Source organism: Penicillium crustosum (genome assembly GCF_028827405.1).
Source record: "Penicillium crustosum strain IBT 35664 chromosome Unknown utg000005l_segment0_segment0, whole genome shotgun sequence".
Lineage (NCBI taxonomy): Eukaryota > Fungi > Ascomycota > Eurotiomycetes > Eurotiales > Aspergillaceae > Penicillium > Penicillium crustosum.
Window position 1 is genome coordinate 1126051 of NW_026623126.1, and position 18408 is coordinate 1144458.

General features: G+C 49.0%; 8 protein-coding genes across 8 annotated transcripts; 3 read left to right on the forward strand and 5 right to left on the reverse strand.

Moving 5' to 3' along the window:
- Positions 1–171: 171 nt before the first annotated feature.
- On the reverse strand, positions 172–2781 carry N7487_011113 (uncharacterized protein; the record flags this gene model as incomplete). The annotated part of the gene is made up of 3 exons (XM_056878843.1): positions 172–392; positions 448–2644; positions 2692–2781. The coding sequence occupies 3 exons, from the start codon at positions 2779–2781 to the stop codon at positions 172–174; spliced, it is 2508 nt and encodes an 835-aa protein (XP_056724162.1).
- A 749-nt stretch (positions 2782–3530) lies between these two features.
- On the reverse strand, positions 3531–5225 carry mrsA (putative mitochondrial carrier protein). Its single transcript, XM_056878844.1, has 8 exons — positions 5025–5225; positions 4731–4800; positions 4636–4671; positions 4425–4557; positions 4275–4367; positions 4155–4211; positions 3656–4100; positions 3531–3588 (listed from the first exon to the last, which is right to left on the reverse strand). Exons 1-8 carry the CDS (start codon positions 5060–5062, stop codon positions 3540–3542), a joined length of 921 nt encoding a protein of 306 aa, XP_056724163.1. The 5' UTR covers positions 5063–5225; the 3' UTR covers positions 3531–3539.
- Positions 5226–6874: 1649 nt separating this feature from the next.
- Positions 6875–8644, reverse strand: N7487_011115 (uncharacterized protein; the record flags this gene model as incomplete). Its single annotated transcript, XM_056878845.1, has 4 exons — positions 6875–6903; positions 6965–7851; positions 7921–8446; positions 8554–8644. The coding sequence occupies 4 exons, from the start codon at positions 8642–8644 to the stop codon at positions 6875–6877; spliced, it is 1533 nt and encodes a 510-aa protein (XP_056724164.1).
- On the forward strand, positions 8622–8924 carry N7487_011116 (uncharacterized protein; the record flags this gene model as incomplete). Its single annotated transcript, XM_056878846.1, has 1 exon — positions 8622–8924. The coding sequence occupies one exon, from the start codon at positions 8622–8624 to the stop codon at positions 8922–8924; it is 303 nt and encodes a 100-aa protein (XP_056724165.1).
- Positions 8925–9466: 542 nt separating this feature from the next.
- Positions 9467–11840, reverse strand: N7487_011117 (translation initiation factor eIF2B catalytic subunit epsilon; the record flags this gene model as incomplete). The annotated part of the gene is made up of 5 exons (XM_056878847.1): positions 9467–10131; positions 10192–11366; positions 11426–11550; positions 11616–11672; positions 11763–11840. The coding sequence occupies 5 exons, from the start codon at positions 11838–11840 to the stop codon at positions 9467–9469; spliced, it is 2100 nt and encodes a 699-aa protein (XP_056724166.1).
- A 1304-nt stretch (positions 11841–13144) lies between these two features.
- N7487_011118 (alpha/beta hydrolase) lies at positions 13145–14113 on the forward strand (the record flags this gene model as incomplete). The annotated part of the gene is made up of 1 exon (XM_056878848.1): positions 13145–14113. The coding sequence occupies one exon, from the start codon at positions 13145–13147 to the stop codon at positions 14111–14113; it is 969 nt and encodes a 322-aa protein (XP_056724167.1).
- A 306-nt stretch (positions 14114–14419) lies between these two features.
- N7487_011119 (uncharacterized protein) lies at positions 14420–14668 on the reverse strand (the record flags this gene model as incomplete). The annotated part of the gene is made up of 1 exon (XM_056878849.1): positions 14420–14668. One exon carries the CDS (start codon positions 14666–14668, stop codon positions 14420–14422), a length of 249 nt encoding a protein of 82 aa, XP_056724168.1.
- Positions 14669–16713: 2045 nt separating this feature from the next.
- N7487_011120 (DUF3425 domain-containing protein) lies at positions 16714–18143 on the forward strand (the record flags this gene model as incomplete). Its single annotated transcript, XM_056878850.1, has 2 exons — positions 16714–17646; positions 17817–18143. The coding sequence occupies 2 exons, from the start codon at positions 16714–16716 to the stop codon at positions 18141–18143; spliced, it is 1260 nt and encodes a 419-aa protein (XP_056724169.1).
- Positions 18144–18408: the final 265 nt, after the last annotated feature.

Sequence of the window (18408 nt, forward strand, 5' to 3'; positions counted from 1 at the left end):
GTTATAAAGAACAGAGGGAAAAGAAGAATCGAATATTCCATTCCTATAATCGTATCGAACATACAAAGCCCCCACAGACAAGGAGGACAGAGGAACAACCCAAGAGGCTGTCAAATAGACACAAGGGAGCAGAACCAAAAAGAGTCCAAGACGAGTAAATCCAAATCTACTCTATCCGCCTCGCTCGCCAAATTCTTTCGCCCAATCTTCATATTTCCGGAGTCCGTCGTGGGATACACTAGGCCGAATGGAATACAAACTTGCCTCGAAGTCCTGGAAGGTAATGGCGCGGATCTGGTCCATCGGTGTGTGTAGGAGGGCCTCGCCCAAATTGCGCAGGGGACCCATGGCAGCATCTTTGGCGAGGGCTGTTATGTCTGAGCCGGAGAAGCCTGAGGGTATCAATTAGCAAGACGAACTAGACAAGGAAAAAAAAAAAAAACATACCTTCTGTCACCTGTACCAGGACCTGGATATCCGCGTCGCTCATCTCGTGGTGTTGATGACTGATAAGCTTGCGTATCTGCTGCTCACGGACATGATGTTCAGGCAAGGGGATGTACTGGCGACGGACAAAGCGACGACGTGCAGCCTCATCGATATCCCAAGGCATATTGGTAGCGGCTAAAACGAGAACACGACTCGCATCACCTTCCTTCTTCTCGCGGCTTGTTTGTTCACGGCCTGCAGCTGCGCGCTGGAGGTCAGACCATTGAACGAGGAATTCAGTCTTAGAGCGACGGGAGGCCTCGTGCTCTGAGCCGGATGATCGGGCAGAGAGGAGGGAGTCGATCTCATCGACGAAGATGATGGACGGGGCGAGGGCTTTGGCGAGCCCGAAGAGAGCGCGCACGAGCTTCTCGCTTTCGCCGTGCCATTTGGATGTTAGGCTTGAGGCGGAGATGGAGAAGAAGGTCGACTTTGATTCCGTGGCTACGGCTCGTGCGAGCATCGTTTTGCCTGTGCCTGGGGGACCGAAGAGGAGCATTCCGCGGGCTGGTTCGCGGAGACCGGAGAAGAGATCTGGACGGAGGAATGGGTAGACGACTGCTTCTTTGAGGGCCTTTTTGGCTCCTTCTAAGCCTGCTATGTCATCCCAATGTACTTCGTCGCCGCGTACTACGATGTCGTTTAGGATTTGCTTTGCTGACTGGGGATCAACGCCCCTGGGCAATTTCTCCATGATTTTCAAGATTTCAGTGTCCTCTTCCTCATCTTCGTCCTCTGCATCGCTTGCTGTGGTCCGCTGATCTGAAGATTCTGGTTCGCTTGACAGTGGTGTTGGTGTCTCTTGCCGTTTGACTGGTGGTGCTTTGCGCCGTATTGCACTATCACCATTCCCTTGGGAGATAGCCAGCCGGTCGACACTGCGATGGAAATCATCCCCGTTACCAGGCGATAGAGAAACGCGGGCTGTTTCGCCAATTTTGGGAGGTCTAGGCGCAGATGTTGTCCGCGGCTTATTGTTGGAAGAATTTACTTCACGGTCAAGCCGAGGCGTCAGACTCCGAGAAGAATTCTCAGACTTAGTAGCTTGTATTGGATGGCTTGTCGGCTGGGAAGATCGCAGGGCCACGGGCTTGGGTTTAACGGATGGTCTAGGTGGTGCAAAGTCCGCCGGGTTCGGCATGGACATTGAATGAGGAGGATGTTGTAGTTTAGGGCTTTCAGGTAAAGGTGGAGGTCGAGGCCCCCGTGGCGGCGGCGGCTGACTAGGTGGCTGACTAGGCGACTGAGTCGACGGTCTGGGCGAGGACCTCTTCGGAGACGAACGAGGAGGCTCTCGCCAATGGGCAGCAGGAATTCGGTCCGCGGACACGTGGTCTCGGGAAACGCGAATTCTCGGTTGCGGAGGTTCATCCCTAGAAATAGATCTTGGTTCTGCCTCTCGGCGGAAACTGGGATCGTGGGCGGCGCTTTGCCGGGATGAGGCCAGAGCCGCATCACTCACAGGCTTCTCACCCGATGCAGAGCGATAGATGCTACCCCATGCTAGGCCTGCAGCCGTGGAGGCAGCAGGTCTCGAGTCCTTCTTCTTTGACGCAACTTTGACTTTTTTGCCATTCTTCTTGCCGTCACTGCTGCGCAAAGTTGTCAACATGGGTTTCCGGCGTTCGGGACTGGAGCCACGCGATCTCGTTTTGCCTGAAGAGTTTGAGTGCACACGCAATGCAGGCGTTCCAGCCGCTGATAGGGCCGCTGGACCAGCATCGTCGTAAATTGGCGGGGAGTCATGACTTTGTTTCGTCGGCAGAGCAGGGCGGCCAGGTATGGCTGCTGGTTTGGAAAGGTCGGTGTATCCCACGGCAGGGATTGTTCCATCTCCGATCCAACCAGGAGTGTTGTTGGAAGACGATGGCGGCGGTATTTTTGGAATTGGCCTGCCCTTGACTAGGGTAGCGCCCTCTTTACTGCTACTTGCCTTGCTTCCATTTGCCTCTGCGGATTCTCTCCTGCTTGCTTGGAGAGCGCCTAGTAGATCGACCCGTTCTCGGCATTGAATCTCTAGCGCCCGGATGGAGTCCTGCAGGGCTTTTTCGGTTTCAGATTTCGGGGTATAGTTTGACGGTACACGACGTGCATTGTGATGATAGATAGTCTCAAGGGCAGATCTCCAGGACCGCAATGCTTCCTCTTCGTTGTTCTAATAAAGTGAGCCTCGGGAAATTGGTGTCGAACTAGTGGACTTACCTGGCCCTCAAAGTACACGGCGGTGGAGCACGCGAGATAACACTCGTCGTACGTCTTCTGCAAGGAAGACGCAGGCCGTGGGCGGATCATTAGGAATATACAGGCCCGCCTGCATCCATTTCACGACAAGTTGGTGGAGTTGGTGAAAGCGATGATCTCCCGCAGGTGGGAGGGGAGGATTTTTCGCGTGACGTCGTCGATTCGGTAGTTACTGCATGCGTCCAGTTAAACTACATAAACTTATGTATTTTATGTAGTAGCAAGTTATATATAGATTAATTAAAATGGTAACTTCAGGCATCATCTCTAAATTTCCTCACGTCTATGGGGTACATGCAAGATAATAAAAAAACATAAGTTATAGTGATGCCACAGAGAACCCAGCCCTCTCAAACAAAAAAAAAAATCAAAACCAAGAGGTTTCTCCAACGCCGGTCACAGTATAGGACACATCGAATGGAAGAGAGCATCGAAGAATCCAACAGTAACAAAAAAAAAAAAAAAATACAAGCTCCAGATTTAATCTCCGAAATCGAAAGTGGCCGTGTCCCGTTTCCCCAAAACTATACATTGCCGAAACGCTTTTCATAAAAAGCCCTAAACATGCAAAGAAGATCGAAACACGAGCTCTGCTGGCCCGAGATGCGCCACAGTGGGAGTTGTTGGGCTCCGCCCAACCCCCAAATCCAGAACATATTGTAAAAGAACAGACCCATGTCGCCCGAAGATATCAAAGAAAGATTATATGGCGCCCACACAAACGTGGTATATCGAACAAGTAGCAGGTCCATCAGGAATGGCGGATGGAACCCCTGGCGAGCGGCCGTGCGAGAGGATCAGCGATTCTTTTAGTCGAGGTGCTTCTTGAAGTATGCCTTGGCCATCTCATATGATGTCCTGGGAAAGAAGTCAGTAAATGTTCAATCAAACATTGAGAGAAACTGAGTCTCAGAATGGTACATACCAGCAAATTGCAGTGCTCGGCATAGTGGAAATAATCCGAGGGCGCATGCCACGCAGGAAGCCAGCCCAACCAAACCGGCGCTTGATGATGGCAGCGGCGTTGAACAGACCCTTTACAGACCGCACTTCCTCGCTCTCTGCGAGGCCGCGGGTCTGAAGGAGTGTCTTCACGACGTCAAGGGGAGTGGTGATACCAGCTGCGAAGGCACCAGCCAGACCACCTGCGATGCAGTGGGTGAATGGGTCGTAATCACTCTTGGGGTTCATGACCTTCGAGATCGACTCGTAGGCAACGAACTGAGTGGCCGTGAAGGGCACGGTCATGCAAAGTGTGGTAGGGTAGGAGACGTAGAAGGCCTGGAGACCTTCAGTGCGGTAGAGAGTCTTGGCGCATTGCGCCAGGGTCTTGTGAACTGAGCCGTGAACCTGCATACGTTGCTTCATGACTAAAGAATTGAGTTAGTTGGGCGTCATTTTATTGCGTCACATGGGTCACTTACCATCGAATGGGTTCATCAGCGCATCGCTGGCAATGGTAGCGGCCGCTCCACTCATAGCTGCACGATAATCAAGTCAGTTGTTGCACAAAAAACCTCCAATTCAACAGCAGAAAATCTTACCGGCAGCCAAGGGGTGATGTCCATCATCGACATTACCACCAGCCATTTCCTTCACGATCTCATATGTACCGAAGTAGACCGCATGGGCGGGACCTATCGTCGCGAATCAGAATTGAGTCTTCAACTCAGGACTTCCCACGATATACACACCTGCGCCGACAATCACACTCGAGACTCCCTTCCACAGTGTCCGCCAGCCCTCAACTCGATAGATTGTAGAGACCGCGTTGGTCAATCCGGTGTAGAGACCGCCAGATGAAGGGCTCAGGATTTGCATGCGAGTCTAGCGATGGTCAAATAGTTAGCGCTCGATCCTTTTCACCCCTAGTTCCAACACTTTCGACCCAAAAGTCAAGCTTACCTTGAGCAAGTCAACCGGGTACATCACCGAGTGTTCCTTTTATTTTGATCAGCCAAAAATCCTCACAAACATCCCCAACAATCATGTAAACATACTGCTATCCCCGCGAAAGCACCAGCTAGCATATTCCGGCCGAGGCCATAGTTGGAAGGAAGGGCTTCGTAGCTAAAACAGGACGTATCGCATTAGTTTCGGCTACCAAACCGGATTCCGCAGAGCGACCACAGGGCGAACAAGAAAGTCAGGATGCTCAACAGGGACAGTCAAGCAATAGCTGGAGGATATCATATCACCAGAATATAAGATGTGTTGGTCCCTGTGTTCATTCCAGCGATCCCGATGCCCCATTGCCTGGGGAGGGAAAAAAAATCCATCGAAGAGCGACATACTCGAATTCCTGTCCGGGGATTTGATCGGAAGCCGCCATGGAGCTTCCGCTAGCTCAAGGCGCAGCTGTAGCAGATGAAGAGTTCGAGCGGAGAGGAAGGGAGTTGGTTTGCTGTGGCGGATGTGGAGGAAAGGAAAAGGTGAAGACGAGATAAACGGGGATTGGATTGGAGATCCCGCGGAGACACAGGCACAAGACCAACGACACAGTGTCAAAAGACAAAAAGTTAACAAATTGAGAGAACCAATGAAGAAATTGAAGAGTAGAAGAAGCAAAAAAATAATAAAAGTAAAAGTAAAAGATGAACTTTTATTATTTTTTTTTTCAAACGGAATAACCTGGAGAGGAAATATTGGAAATTTAGGTGTTTTGGAGCGGAAAACGGCGCTAGGGAAATTATTCACGGACTTGCCAGGTTGGTTATTCTGGATTGGGGATCCTATTCTACTATGTTATATTTCGATTCTTTGGACTATTAGAGACTATTTTCTACATATTCCCCTTCTATCTTATTCTCCTTACTTCGGGTCCCTTTAGAAGTACTTTGTAGGCTCTGGAGAATGTGTACATGCTTAATCAGAATTGACGGCTAGACCATGCCTCGGAACTACGGAGTACTTAAACAATATAATCTGAAAGGCCGAAGCCGAACTTCATATGCTACGTAGTAACTTGTACTCCTTAGGATAGCCCCGGAAGAATGACACATACATATAACGAATACCAATAAATAGTACAATAATGTCTCCGAAACATCCGATGACGGAGTTTAGACCCTGGTCCCAACAAAGCACACACCTTAACTTTTTTATGTAAAGTACCATACCAGTACCTTTACAGTGTAGCAACCACCGTACAGGTACATAGCTGGTACCCCTTGATTTTTATCAATCTGATAAGACCGCGCCCCCTAATAACCTTGGAAGCCATCGTTCGCCCTTGACCACATTTCGCCTAACTCATCTTATTATTGAGTGGAGCTTTCGGCTTCCTGGTCTTCCAGAAGGTTTTTTTGTTCATTAAAATACTTGCACAAGCGTCTCCTTCATACTCCATAGATAGGTGTAATATTGTTCATATTAAATCTCATGTCCATTGTTAACTTCCTAGGCTGGGCTTTCATTTCAAACTTGGGAGGCGAAGCAGAAAGCAGAACACGCGGTTTTTCACTGGGGCATGCCGAGGCCCGGTGGGACTACAAGCCGCGAACTAAACTCATCTGGTCTATATTGACTCGGATTCTGCGAGGGCCCCTTGTTTCTCGGGAAAAAAAATCTTACACTTCATCGTCAAGGGGCAGATCGTTGTATATGTTGTATATCACTTTGAGCTGCATACCGTAAGAGCCACTGACTCTATATTATATAGGAGCGTACATAGGCAGAGCCCTTGTTTTTCTTCCACACACTACAGCATACACAGGAAAGATGCATTGAATGGGAGGACTTCACTGCTATCTGCCTGTTATGTCATCTGGAAATAATCAATTCGGTTAAAAAAAGCCGCTGCGCCTGAACTCAAAAGCAATGAAAAATAGAATACTGAATCTGTGATGAAAGCAGCACACACCAAAAGAAAAGCCCTCATCAAATGAGGATACATGCACGCAATTCGACGCAATTCGAAGAAGCGGGGGAAAAAAGGCCCGTGTCAGCCCTGGGGATGGATGGATACGACCTTTGCTGCTGCGAAACCAGTTCAAGGGCGATGATCTTAATGGCTTAAGTGTTATGGATGGTAGAGTAAAAGGAAAAGGTATGCTGAAACTTCTTGTAAAGAAGTAGATGTCGTTTACGTCGTCAAGGCCTCGTCCGTAGTGTACGGCGAGCGGGGGTTAGAGTGAGTGATGATTTACCACTCAATGTTAAACGACCACTCTCCTAGAAAACATGTGTTAGCAATGTAGGGAAACAAGAAAACACATGTGGAATTCCCTCTTACCATTCTTCAGGTTCTCAGCAGTGTCACTCAATAGAATCACCCGGCGCTTGTTGCAATAAGCAGTCTTGTCCAGAATATCAACCTTGAGTCCTGCCAGTTCGGCAACTGGCTTTTCGAACATCTCACTGAGACTCTCGACGGCCATCTCCAGATCCTTCTGGTTATCCTCAAAAATCTCAGTCAGATTGTTGCGAGCAAGGTAAAATGCAAATGCATAAGTCCACTTCAAGGTCTGGCGACACTGCTGCAGGGCCTGGGATGCGGTGTCTAGGAACTGCACCTCAATCCAGGATAGACCAGACTGCGACTGGAGGCTAGTCATCTTCTTCTCGGTCTTCAGGTATAAATCCTTATCGAGTTTCGCGGACTGCTCGTGGTTCGCATACCGATTATAATAATGTAGGTAGCGCTCCAGGGATGAACGCGATTTGGCTTGAGCAGTGCGCGCGTCTGCGCCTGACTTTTCTTCGTATCGGTTGCAGTTATACCAGCTTGTGCCATGCTCGGACCAGAGGCCCATACACATCCAGCAGAACTCGTACTTGCACTTGCGGCAAGTCATATGATTACAGCCGCCGTTCTTCTCGATCGTCGAGTTACACTTGGTACACTCTTTGGTATTTGCCGAGATCCAGTTGGCCGTCTCGGAGTCATCTTCACATTTCTGTAACCACATTTTGACCAGCGTGCATGGCGCAGGCTGGTGGTCGCTGAGGGAACAGCCAAAGCAGAACTCGTGCTTGCAGAAACATCGCACTGTTGGCACTACGCGACGGAGATCGCGGTTCTTTACCCCACAGTCAATGGCATATTGACAATTTGGTGCTGGGCACCATTTTAGGTTTTCTTTATCGTCGACGTAGGTCCGAGTTAAAAGTTCACGATACCTGCAGTGAGACATGTGTTAGCGAACTCTGACTTCCATCTAAAAGCAGCCTGCAAATTAGAACACCCACCTTCCTTGAAGCTCTTTTGTCACGAGCAGATCCAGCGACTTGGAGTCCACGATGCGACTACAGCCATCGCCTGGACACTGGATTCGCCCAGCCTCTCCTTCCTCCTTAATTTTCTGTCCCAAGTAGTGCCGATAGCAGTCAACACAATATCGGTGACCACAGCGCATGGCATACGTCTCGAGGTCATCCCCGTCCTCGCAGCAGATGTCACACATGAAGCCCGGGACACGCTCGGTCTTCGCGGTTCCCTCAAAGTTCGACCCAAGACCAGCCTCCTCCAGCGTCTCCTCCGGATGCTCCATATAGGACTCGATCAACTTTTCTTTGTTCCACCGCCCGAACCGCAACAAGATCGCCACCGACTCAGGCGGTAGCCCAAGGATGGCGCAAACCTCGTTGACTTGGCCAAGCTGTTCATGATCGATATCTGGAGGGTCGAGAACCTTGAACTCGACTTCGTACGGCTTCTTTTTATGTTTGATGAGGTCTTTATCGTCAGAAAACCCGGCGTCGAGATCATCGAAGTCTGCTTCCCAAGGCACAGCTTGTTAGTTACCATAGTATAGGTGTAGATAGACACACAGAAGAAGAAAGCGAAAGAAAGCAACGCAGGTATCAGACAGAGATACGCACCTTCACCTAGGCTCTCGTCCTCAGAACCCTGAGTACCCAAGAAATCATCCTGGCTAGAGACGTCGCTCATGAACTCATCGTCAGAGTCCATACTGGCGGTGGTGGGCGTCGCGGAGAGCCTCTTTTTTGAACCGGAACTGACGGGACTTTCCCTCTCTGTGGGTTCTATTGCGGTTGTAGACTCGCTTTGGTGGGAGCGTGGGTCGGAAACAGAAGTGGATTTCCGGGAGCCGTGGGCGGCTTTTGGCAGTGCCTCGTCCGCAATCGCCTCAGCCGCCTTTCTCTTTCGCGTTATTGGAGGCGTGGTGAACGTAACGGCAAAGATGCCGGCAAGGGGGATGTGGGAGATCGGGCTAGACGTCACTGGGTAAAACCTGTGACGGGCACGGATAGAGGGGAGTGGGGAAGCGTAAGATCTCCGGGCTGTTGGCCCCGAAGGCGGCTCCAACCGGTGTTCGAAGGAATTAGGACTTTCGACTTTGAAATACTCTAAGAGTGTACTTAGAATATGATTTTGAATCCCCAGATGTCTATAACTCTATTGTAATTTGAAAACGCAAACAAAACATTGAACTCCCTAGATAAGAAAATATTTCAAGATTGGTCAGCTGATGGATCTCCGTATCCTCTTTCAGCCCATTGACTCAGATATGAATCATTCCAGTGCCCCAGCCTCGTTTGCCTGCAGAGGCTTTAGGCTTCCATAGGCTACGGAGTTCTCCGTATAGAGAATTATGTTAGGTTTTCAAAGAAGATGTCTATATCTGACTAATGGTCAATCCTGAAGTGTTGTAGATCTCTAAAGTACATACTCTACAACGTTGTATAGTTACCATACAAGAAGCAGGCACTATGTAAAAACAAAGAACCTTGAACGTCATATTGGAATTTTTTTAATAAAAACATGTGGTATCTACTCATCATCACTCTCCTCCTCGGATTCTTCTTCGCTACTCTCCTCCTCTGCCTCGGCGAGCCAATCAACAAATTGCTGGGTCTGGCTGCGGACAGTCCGCATTTCCTCGGTGTTACTAGAGCGCTCATCGTTCCACCACTGCTCGTAAGCCTCTTCCTCGATAAGGTCAAGTTCATATAGAGACTTGGCGGTAAAGAGAAGGACGGTATCGCCCTTGTTACGATGAATAAGATCCTGCTGGAGTGAGAGCAGTAGATCCACCTGATCCTTCTTCTGTTCCTTGTTGCGATCGAATAGAGTGCGCTCAACCACCTCCTTGTATGCTGTGAAAACCCCGTTAACTGCTGGGCCGGCACCCTTGCCGCTCTCCATGAGCTGCTGGATGTGCTTCATGAACGATGTCACGATGGCGCGGCGGACCTGGTTGTCCGAGGCGTTTGCGCTCATGCGCAGCGTGACCAGCTCGAGCTGCACAACATCTGCTGCGACACCTTCACGTAGACTGTCGAACAAGCTGACTGATGCGTCGTGGTGGAAGTTGTCTGCATCCTCGTCTGCGGAGAAACTGCTCCGCTCAGATCGTGCCCAAGAGGTATTAGAGACTTCAGATGAAAGTGTTGAAATGGAGGCGGAAGAAAGTGAGAGATTGGGCATGCGGTACACTGTAGATGGCATAAAGTTAGTAATTTGGACCGGAGGAGACACACTCGGAAACAACATACCAAGTCCCGATGAGGCTACGCTCATGTCGTCGTCTTCATCCTCATCTTCCTCGCCATGAATGAACTCATAGCCCTCGCCATCTTCACCAACGACTGCGGGATCGTTCTTGCCCACGCCACCGTCGTTCCGAGTTTTCGTGATGCGCTTCCCACTCTCCACCCAAATGTTATCAGCGATTTTCACACCATAGGAGAGGAGTGCTCCCGCGGCAACGGCACAATTCTTGCCAATAACCACGCCATCGGCGATAATTGCCCCACGGACGTCTGTGTTATCGCCGATCACGACATCGTCCCAAACATAGGCACCATCCAGTTTGACATTGCGGCCAATTTTGCAGTTTCGACCGAGCACGGAGTTGTGGACTTCTGCCCGGTCTCCAATGCTAGTGCCTTTTCCGATGACTGTGCGGCGCCCAATGACGCAAGAGCGTGCCAGGGTCACCCCGGTTTCTTGGTACATGCTGCCCTTACGAAGTGTGTACGTGTGACCAGGGAGCAAGTTCGTATCCGGGCACAAGGGGTATGTCCAGCGCGAGAGAATATCCTTGCTTATCGCATCGTAGGCCTTCAGGTTGCGCACGCGCGCAGCGTAGTGGTCCTTGATGATGTATGTGTGCAGAGTCTTGCCGTTCAACTCATAGTCCTTCAAAACACCGAACAGGTAGTGTTTCCGCGGCGATTGGTAATCGAAACTATCTGACCATAAGCTCAGTACGTCCGGGGTGCAGATATCGATGCTGCAGTCGATCAAGTCTTGGCGGATATCCAGTTCGGGGTTTTTGAGAATAATTTCGGCGTCAATATTCAGACGAGATGACTGCTCGTCATGTGGATGGCGATCGATTTCCTCGTAGTGGAGGCAGCGGTCCTTGGTAGGGTCAATGACGAAAACTGGGGAAACTGAGGTAGACTTGGTCCTGTGTTGCAGGCCAGCCTCTCTTAGAACCATCGTCATGATCGCATTTTTGTCAACTGCTCGGCGGGCCCGGTGCTCGGCCAATGCGCCCTCAATGGGTAGGTTGCTGATCACGTCGCCGCTCACGACAATGAAGTCTCCCGTGATAAGGTGCTTGCCGTCCAGATCACGCATAACGTCACCGACAGAGGTGGAGGTCGACTTAAGGAAAGTGAATTGCTTGAATGGTGAGGATGGCGCCCTCCATTTTGATGCACTAACAATATAGGTCAGCTCTGCCATCCGTATCAGAGGGAGTCCCTATGACAAGCCTACTTGATGTATTTCTCCAGCTGATCCGAGTGCGCTCCTGCGTAGAGGAAGACCTCCTCCACGCCCGCATTGGCCAGAAATTCGAGGGTGTATTCGATCAAGGGCGTATTTGCGAGCGGCAAAAGACACTGTAATAATTTCGTTGGTTAATGTCGGCGTTTGGGGACACGGATGTTTTGTGGTAGGGACATACACGAGGCTTGTCGCGGGTGAATGGCTCGAATCTTGTCTCAAAGGTATCTGCGAGCACCTAAGAAAAGGCACAAGTCAGCAAACATATAACACAGAGAGGACTTTGGCTGCAACAGTCACGCAACGATTTGCCAACTACTAGACCTACCACAGCTTGAAATGTCTCTTCCACTTCCTCCGCCGCATTGGGCTTCGGCTTTTGCCCGGATTTCTGCTTGGGAGCCATATCTGTAAGGAGTGTTAGCAATGAATTCTTTATCGTTGTAGAGAGTCGCAAGAACTAGTTCTCATGAAGCGCCGGTGGGAAAGCGGCAGGGCTATTTTACCTTCAATGTGTCAACAACGCGTTAAGCCCGGAGCTGGTGAAAGTAAACTGAGAGAGGTCAGGATAGATCCTCAGATACTTTCTCCAGAAATAGCACCAAAGAAACGCGCGATCTTGTTATCAAAGAAGAGCACAAAAAAGCCTCGGAGTCATCCCGCCCACTTGTTTGCATCGTTTGCACTTCAATCCGACCAATCTCGTTGCCTGAGGCCAGCATCTCCAAATAGGTTTAGTGTGGATCCTATAGATCACTCATTCACTGGAATATTTTGAACGAATGAATGCAATGTCAAATATTAACGGTCTGATGTATTTAAATGCATGCATTTATGTATTTACTATGGAGTACAATAGTATAAATCACATACCGGCCAAGCCGACACGGATCCTGATATGTACATGTACTACATATCGATGAGCATATTTCCTACACCACCGGCTCCTCCTTTCGAAAACCCTGGGACTAATAAGAGAGTATTATACGCCCTATTATTGAGTCACATTTTGCCCGACCTCTAGGTGAATTATAATATCAGCCTTGCAATCTTACCCTTTTGTCAAGCCATAACTCTCATATATATATATATGCAAGAAGCAGAGTCGGCAGAACACCATGTGCACTTTCATGGGCTTTGTTAAGGCTCATTGTTGCAACGCAAAACATACAGCACATAAGTTGTTTTTATTTCGGACATGTTCAGCCCTTACTAGTTCATACAGAGGGTACTCGACTAGTCGCCACGAGATGCAATCCACATGGCCTTCCCGATTTGGATACTTGTGCTATCCGTATATCCTTAATTTTCGCACCTCACCAATCTCCTCTGACCCGACACCAGCAAATAGTCAGTCTGGATATATCAATCGATTTTATGCATCAATTATGCAACCTGTGAGACCGGACATGAAAGTTCCGGGGAATATCTAGCACTGGCGGGTCCAAGGAGGAGAGGTGGACGATGTCGTCCACAATAAGAAGAAGATGATTGGTTCGAGTTGTTGAAGGCATTAACTTCATTTACCAAGTTAAAGACTCGAGCCTCAATACTGTCTAGTCTGATATTCAAAGTGGATGCAAGTGATGGCGCACAATTTCAAATCCATCTATCTGGGTCTATATAAGTATACCAGGGACGAGCCTTACCTCTGTTGAACTATCCTCCAGAACTTCCATTGAGACATGTCTACTGCCACGCCCCCCTGAGATGTTCCGGCCCCCGTACGACCCGGCACTTCAGCCTAGAGTTGATGCTCTCGATCTCTCCTTCTTCGATACTATCGACAAGATTCGAGCTGTGACCTCTACATTCTCCGCCGAAACCATCCTCACTGGGATTCCACACATGCAACATGCAGAATATATCGCTGATTCGCTGGATGGCCCAGTCACTCTTTCTGTGTTCACCAGCAAGTCATCTACAAACCGCTCCCGACCAGCAGTGTACATTATCCACGGCGGCGGCCAAATAGCCGGCGACCGATTCAGCGCGATAGACAACATAATCCGCTTCTTTGAAGGTATTGATATTGTCGCAATATCTGTTGAATACCGTCTAGCCCCAGAGCATCCAGCCCCGGCGGCTTTGAACGACAGCTACGCCGGGTTAGTTTGGGTAGCAGATCACGCAGCCGAGCTTGGGATCGACCCTGCACAAATCATGATTCTGGGCGGCTCCGGCGGCGGTCCCATCGCAGCAGGATGCTCCTTGCTTGCGCAGCAGAACCAGCACCCAACGCTAAACCTGCTTGCACAAATGCTGCTTACGCCTATGCTGGATGATCGGGGCCAGACGGTGTCGGCGAAGCAGTTTGAACATGTTGGACCGTGGTGTGGGGTTACCAATCAGATGGCATGGGACTGTGTCATTGGACAAGACAGACCGGCACAAGTTGATTACATGGTTGCACCTGCTCGTGCGACGGACCTGACGGGGTTACCGCCGACGTTTATTGATGTGGGAGAGGCGGAGGTGTTTCGGGATGAGGCCGTTGCGTACGCATCGCTCTTGTGGAAGTGTGGTGTCTCTACGGAGCTTCACGTCTGGAGGGGGGCATTTCATGGTTTCGAGATGCAGATGCCTGGTGCACCGGAGGATAGCCAAACTGAAGTAGCGAGGGCCTCGATTGCTGCAAAGAAATCGTGGATCAGGAGGATTTTCAAAGTGGATGAGTAGCTACTAGTGACATTAGGATCTGTTCGCAGCATAGTTGCATGAAGATGAACAGCCCGGTATCCAGATTTGCAAAGAATATATTTAACATGTATGCACATTGCTGTCACTTGATATCATGTCTAATGCATTAATCCATCTGCAACACATCTTCAAATGTATCCTGGTAGGCACCAAGTACAGTTGAGTCGGTCTATCAAAAATGGGTATCACACGTAAACGATGTCGCCTGCGTGATATCACCCCCAACATATCAGGCTACCAGCGGCCACTGGCAAAGTCCTCTCCTCATTAACGTAGACTGTATAGTCATATCCTTCCACTCCGCCCTGAGCGTTTCTGGCGCCTTTCCCTCTTCCCCCACGCAACCAAGCTCTCCAGGACGTCTTGGGGATATGGGGCACTAGAACTCGACGCCTGGCAGTGCGCCACCCCAGGAGCCTCGAGATAGCGATAAAGCCCCACAGCTGAGGGATCCCGCTCCAGTACCTTTTGGTGATAGTCCGATGTTCCGTTGGCGAAGATGGCTTCATCAGCTAGTCCATGCCATGTGACCATTTTTCCACCGGCGGCGCAGAATCCCAATAGGTCTGAATCCGCGGTCCCGGTGATGTGATCGTATTTAATTTTAGACTCGAAATTTGGCCTTGTGAGCTACGCCCCAATGGCTTTACTACTCCGTACAGATTGTCGGAATAGATGGAGATGCGGTCAACAGATTCGATAGAAAAGGACCACCCAATCAAAGAAATTGCAGACACTTAGAGAATGATGAACTAAATCAAGACGAACGCATGACAGTATGCGAGCTCCGAGAAATTCGAGGAAGGATGTGGGCTTTTAGCATTGGTTAATTGTATTCATTAGAATAACAAAGCGCCATAACTCGATCTGTCATCAAGCAAGAAAGAACGAGGGAACCTGCGATACTACTACCCAGCGAGATGTCCGTGTCGAATTTCTTGAAAATTTGCAATGATCCCCCTAATTGGCCCAAGTAATTGCTCGCGGTGTGCCAATCCACTGGAGTTATACCATTTATCGGAAAGAAGGCCCATCAACCCTAGCCACAAAAGCTGCCAATCCACTGAATCAGTCTCCAGCAAATCCACCTCGAAGAACAAATCACGTTTGGATTGTAATCGACTTCTCCAAAAGGCATCTGGTAAATTCAATGCAAACACGGACAACATGTTATGCATATTCTGCACATCGGATTGAGTATAGGTGATAGGGCAAATAATTTCTGCCATTCGAAGGGAGCTTTTGCGTTTTTCAATCGTATTTTGGGCAAGTTGGATGATATTTTGAAGCTCGGGTATAATCCATGGATTGACAAAGATATCACAGCCATAAGCGTAGCTTTCATATCTCGCGTATGGAACCCCGTCGAGCTGGGCACGAAATAATGTATCTATGTCAGTAACACCCCATTCTTCATGGGTTTGCCAATACTGCCTCGCGGCCTGGATAACTTGACCAAGTGTCTTCTCAATCAACTCTTTCCCAGCCAGATGGCCAAGGATCTCCCAACAATAATAGTGAAACACAAATCCCATATTAATAGTGAAACACAAATCCCATATTTTTGTGTTTATAAAGACTTGGATGTATCCAGTGACCTCCTGGATGGAAAGGAGTGAATATTGTATCATCATACTGTGGTATTGCCTCTCGTCCACAAATTCGTGCGGTGTTTTTGTCTCCTGGAAGCTGGTATGGTTGACCACCGAGACGTGCAATTGGGCCAATTCCCATGAGATCATATTCTGAGGAAAAAGCGTATCTGACAGCTTGGATTTACTTTTAGCTTCAAATTTAAAATGTTTCTATGAGAATGTCAACTTACCCCCTCGCTGATAGCATGATGATAACCAAGGAAATTTAGAGAAACTTTTATTTTCCACTTCAGTCGATGGCACGAGAATATGCTCAGGAATCGGGGGTTTTTGATGGATTTCCCATTGAGACTCCTTGAGCACATCCAGGTGATCTTTGCTGATTGTCCCCCCGTCCAACTGCAAAATGCATACACCACAAAGTAGGCATGTTTCTGAATAATTGCGAGGCTCATCAGATTTTGAAGCTTGGGTCGGCATTTTGTAGGGATAGACTATTGCAAGGGTAAAAGGAAAACTGTATAGGAGACAGCCCTAGAGGAGATTAAAAGACATGGAGAGTAAGTGGGATGATGAAGTAATGAGTAGCACTATCAGATTTGGAACGTGAGCGCTCTAAGCCAAATAGAACTATAATCCAGGAACCCATCTTTTGCTCGAATAGACATGTCATAGAGGGACCACCCTTCAAGGCAGCTATCATTCACTTAGATATTGGAATACGGTATAGAAACATCCACCGGGATCATGAGATCGTAAACACAGTATACTCCAAAAGGTTTCAACACTTCCAGTCCATGTCGTGATCCGAAAGGTGGACGACATCGTCCATTCTTCGGTTTCTTTCCCGAGGTCCCACTTTGGAGTGCTGACTCAGAGCTACCTTAAACCTTGGAAGCCACGGAGCTCAACTGGACGATGTCGTCTATCTCGCTGTTCAGATAGATTCTCGCCCTGCAGTTTTATTCCCCGCAGCCCATGGAGATGGACCCCGGTCCGAAGCAGCCGGTCCGGCGCCGGACATCAAAACAACTGGAAAGAAAGAGAGAGCTAGACAAGCAGGCGCAGAGAATCAAACGCGAGACGGACAAGGACCGATTAGTTCAGATCCAGGCCGATGTTCAGAAAATCCAACAGCAGATGGACAGCCTCCAGAAAACCATGGCGATGATTCTGGATGGAATGAATACTCTGCACAGTACACATCCCAGCGCTCATCTTTCCCAATCCTCTGTAATGTCCCTGCCGGCGGATAGGTCCACCCCGCAAGACGGTAGGATCATAGGTACGAGAGGAGACTCGAGCTCCAGCTCTAGTCCTAGCAGCTTGACGTCAAATTTGGCCCACGGCGGACAAGCACCCCCAAAGCTATATGGGGATACAGATCGAAGTCTCTTGGCAGTGGATTGCAGCGTGGTATCGAGGGAGCTCAATCATTCGCCTGTCGCAGTAGGCAGTCTGCCTGAAAATAACGATTCTTGTTCCCCATATGCCCAGGATAGCGTGCAATTGGTTGCTTCCGCCTTACATCCGTCAGAAACGGGGGCAAATAAAACGACACTTGACGCCCATCGCCAAACCCAGGAATTCTCCAACAGAGAGGTCATCTCTGTGCATGATTCAAAAGCTCCTACTACTATCTATGCACATATAGATACTTCTCCACCGACCATATTCAGGTATCGAGGTGTAACGCTGCCATTCTGTCACTGCCAACCAAGGGTGCACTCCTCGTATGCAGACTGCTTCGAGCATACCGTCTACGATGCGGTGATCAAAGCGCACAACCAGCCTCAAGCACCACCTGTCCCATTGAGTCCATCCCTTCCCGATCTTCTTTTTGTGGGGGAGGGGGACAACGTTGTATCCCGGATTTTATTCAAAATGTTGAAGCGAGAAGGCCTTTGCGGGATGGATGTATTGTGGGGGGGGCTTCATTCTCCTTTATCGTCTACTTCGTGTCAGTTCTATCATAATATGCTCATCCGCATTCTCCCTCCTCTTTTTTCTTTTATCGCCTTCAATTGGACGCAGCAGATTGCTTACAGCAGTAGTACCGTCTTTCTCCATCTCTCGAAACCCTCCAGGACGTACCGGAATGGTTTCGGCCGACTGAAGTACAAAATAACACGCCTCACCAAATCTTTACCGATTTTATGCCATTCCCTCAGTTGCGCAACGCCATGGTTTCGGGCTCAGTTGAGTATACTCGAGAAGAGTTTGATATTGACTACGGCCGTTCTGTTTCGATTAACTGGCCCAGCTCGAAACCTTTGCTGGTCAGGAACGATTCCTTGGACGTGGTTCTAAACCCAGAGTTTGAACCACATGTCCTCAACTACAGTAACTGGTCGCTCAATGAGGGATTTGCGCTCAAGTATCCGCACATGGCTACGATGGCCACAATTAGATGATAACCTTTGGTGCAACGTGTACGCTAACTATAGTTAGCAAGCTACGTTACGGAGTAACTGGTGATATTATACACTGGACGATATCGTATAATTGGTATACGTAGATATTGACAGGCACTGTGGAACTTGGAGAATGTTGAATCTGTAGGTTAGAATTGTAGGACAACTAATATATATGTAGATAAATAATATTGGTAGACATATTCTATACTGGCAAGCACACCTAATATACCTACTAATTCTTTATTCTTTATCCTTTATCCTT

Excerpts from the sequence above, each read along its gene's own strand:
- mrsA (XM_056878844.1), bottom strand. The coding sequence starts at position 5,062 with ATGGCGGCTTCCGATCAAATCCCCGGACAGGAATTCGA. Across the intron at positions 4,801-5,024 it reads ATCCCCGGACAGGAATTCGA|CTACGAAGCCCTTCCTTCCA; the intron begins GTATGTCGCTCT and ends GTCCTGTTTTAG. Across the intron at positions 3,589-3,655 it reads CCGAGCACTGCAATTTGCTG|GACATCATATGAGATGGCCA; the intron begins GTATGTACCATT and ends CTTCTTTCCCAG.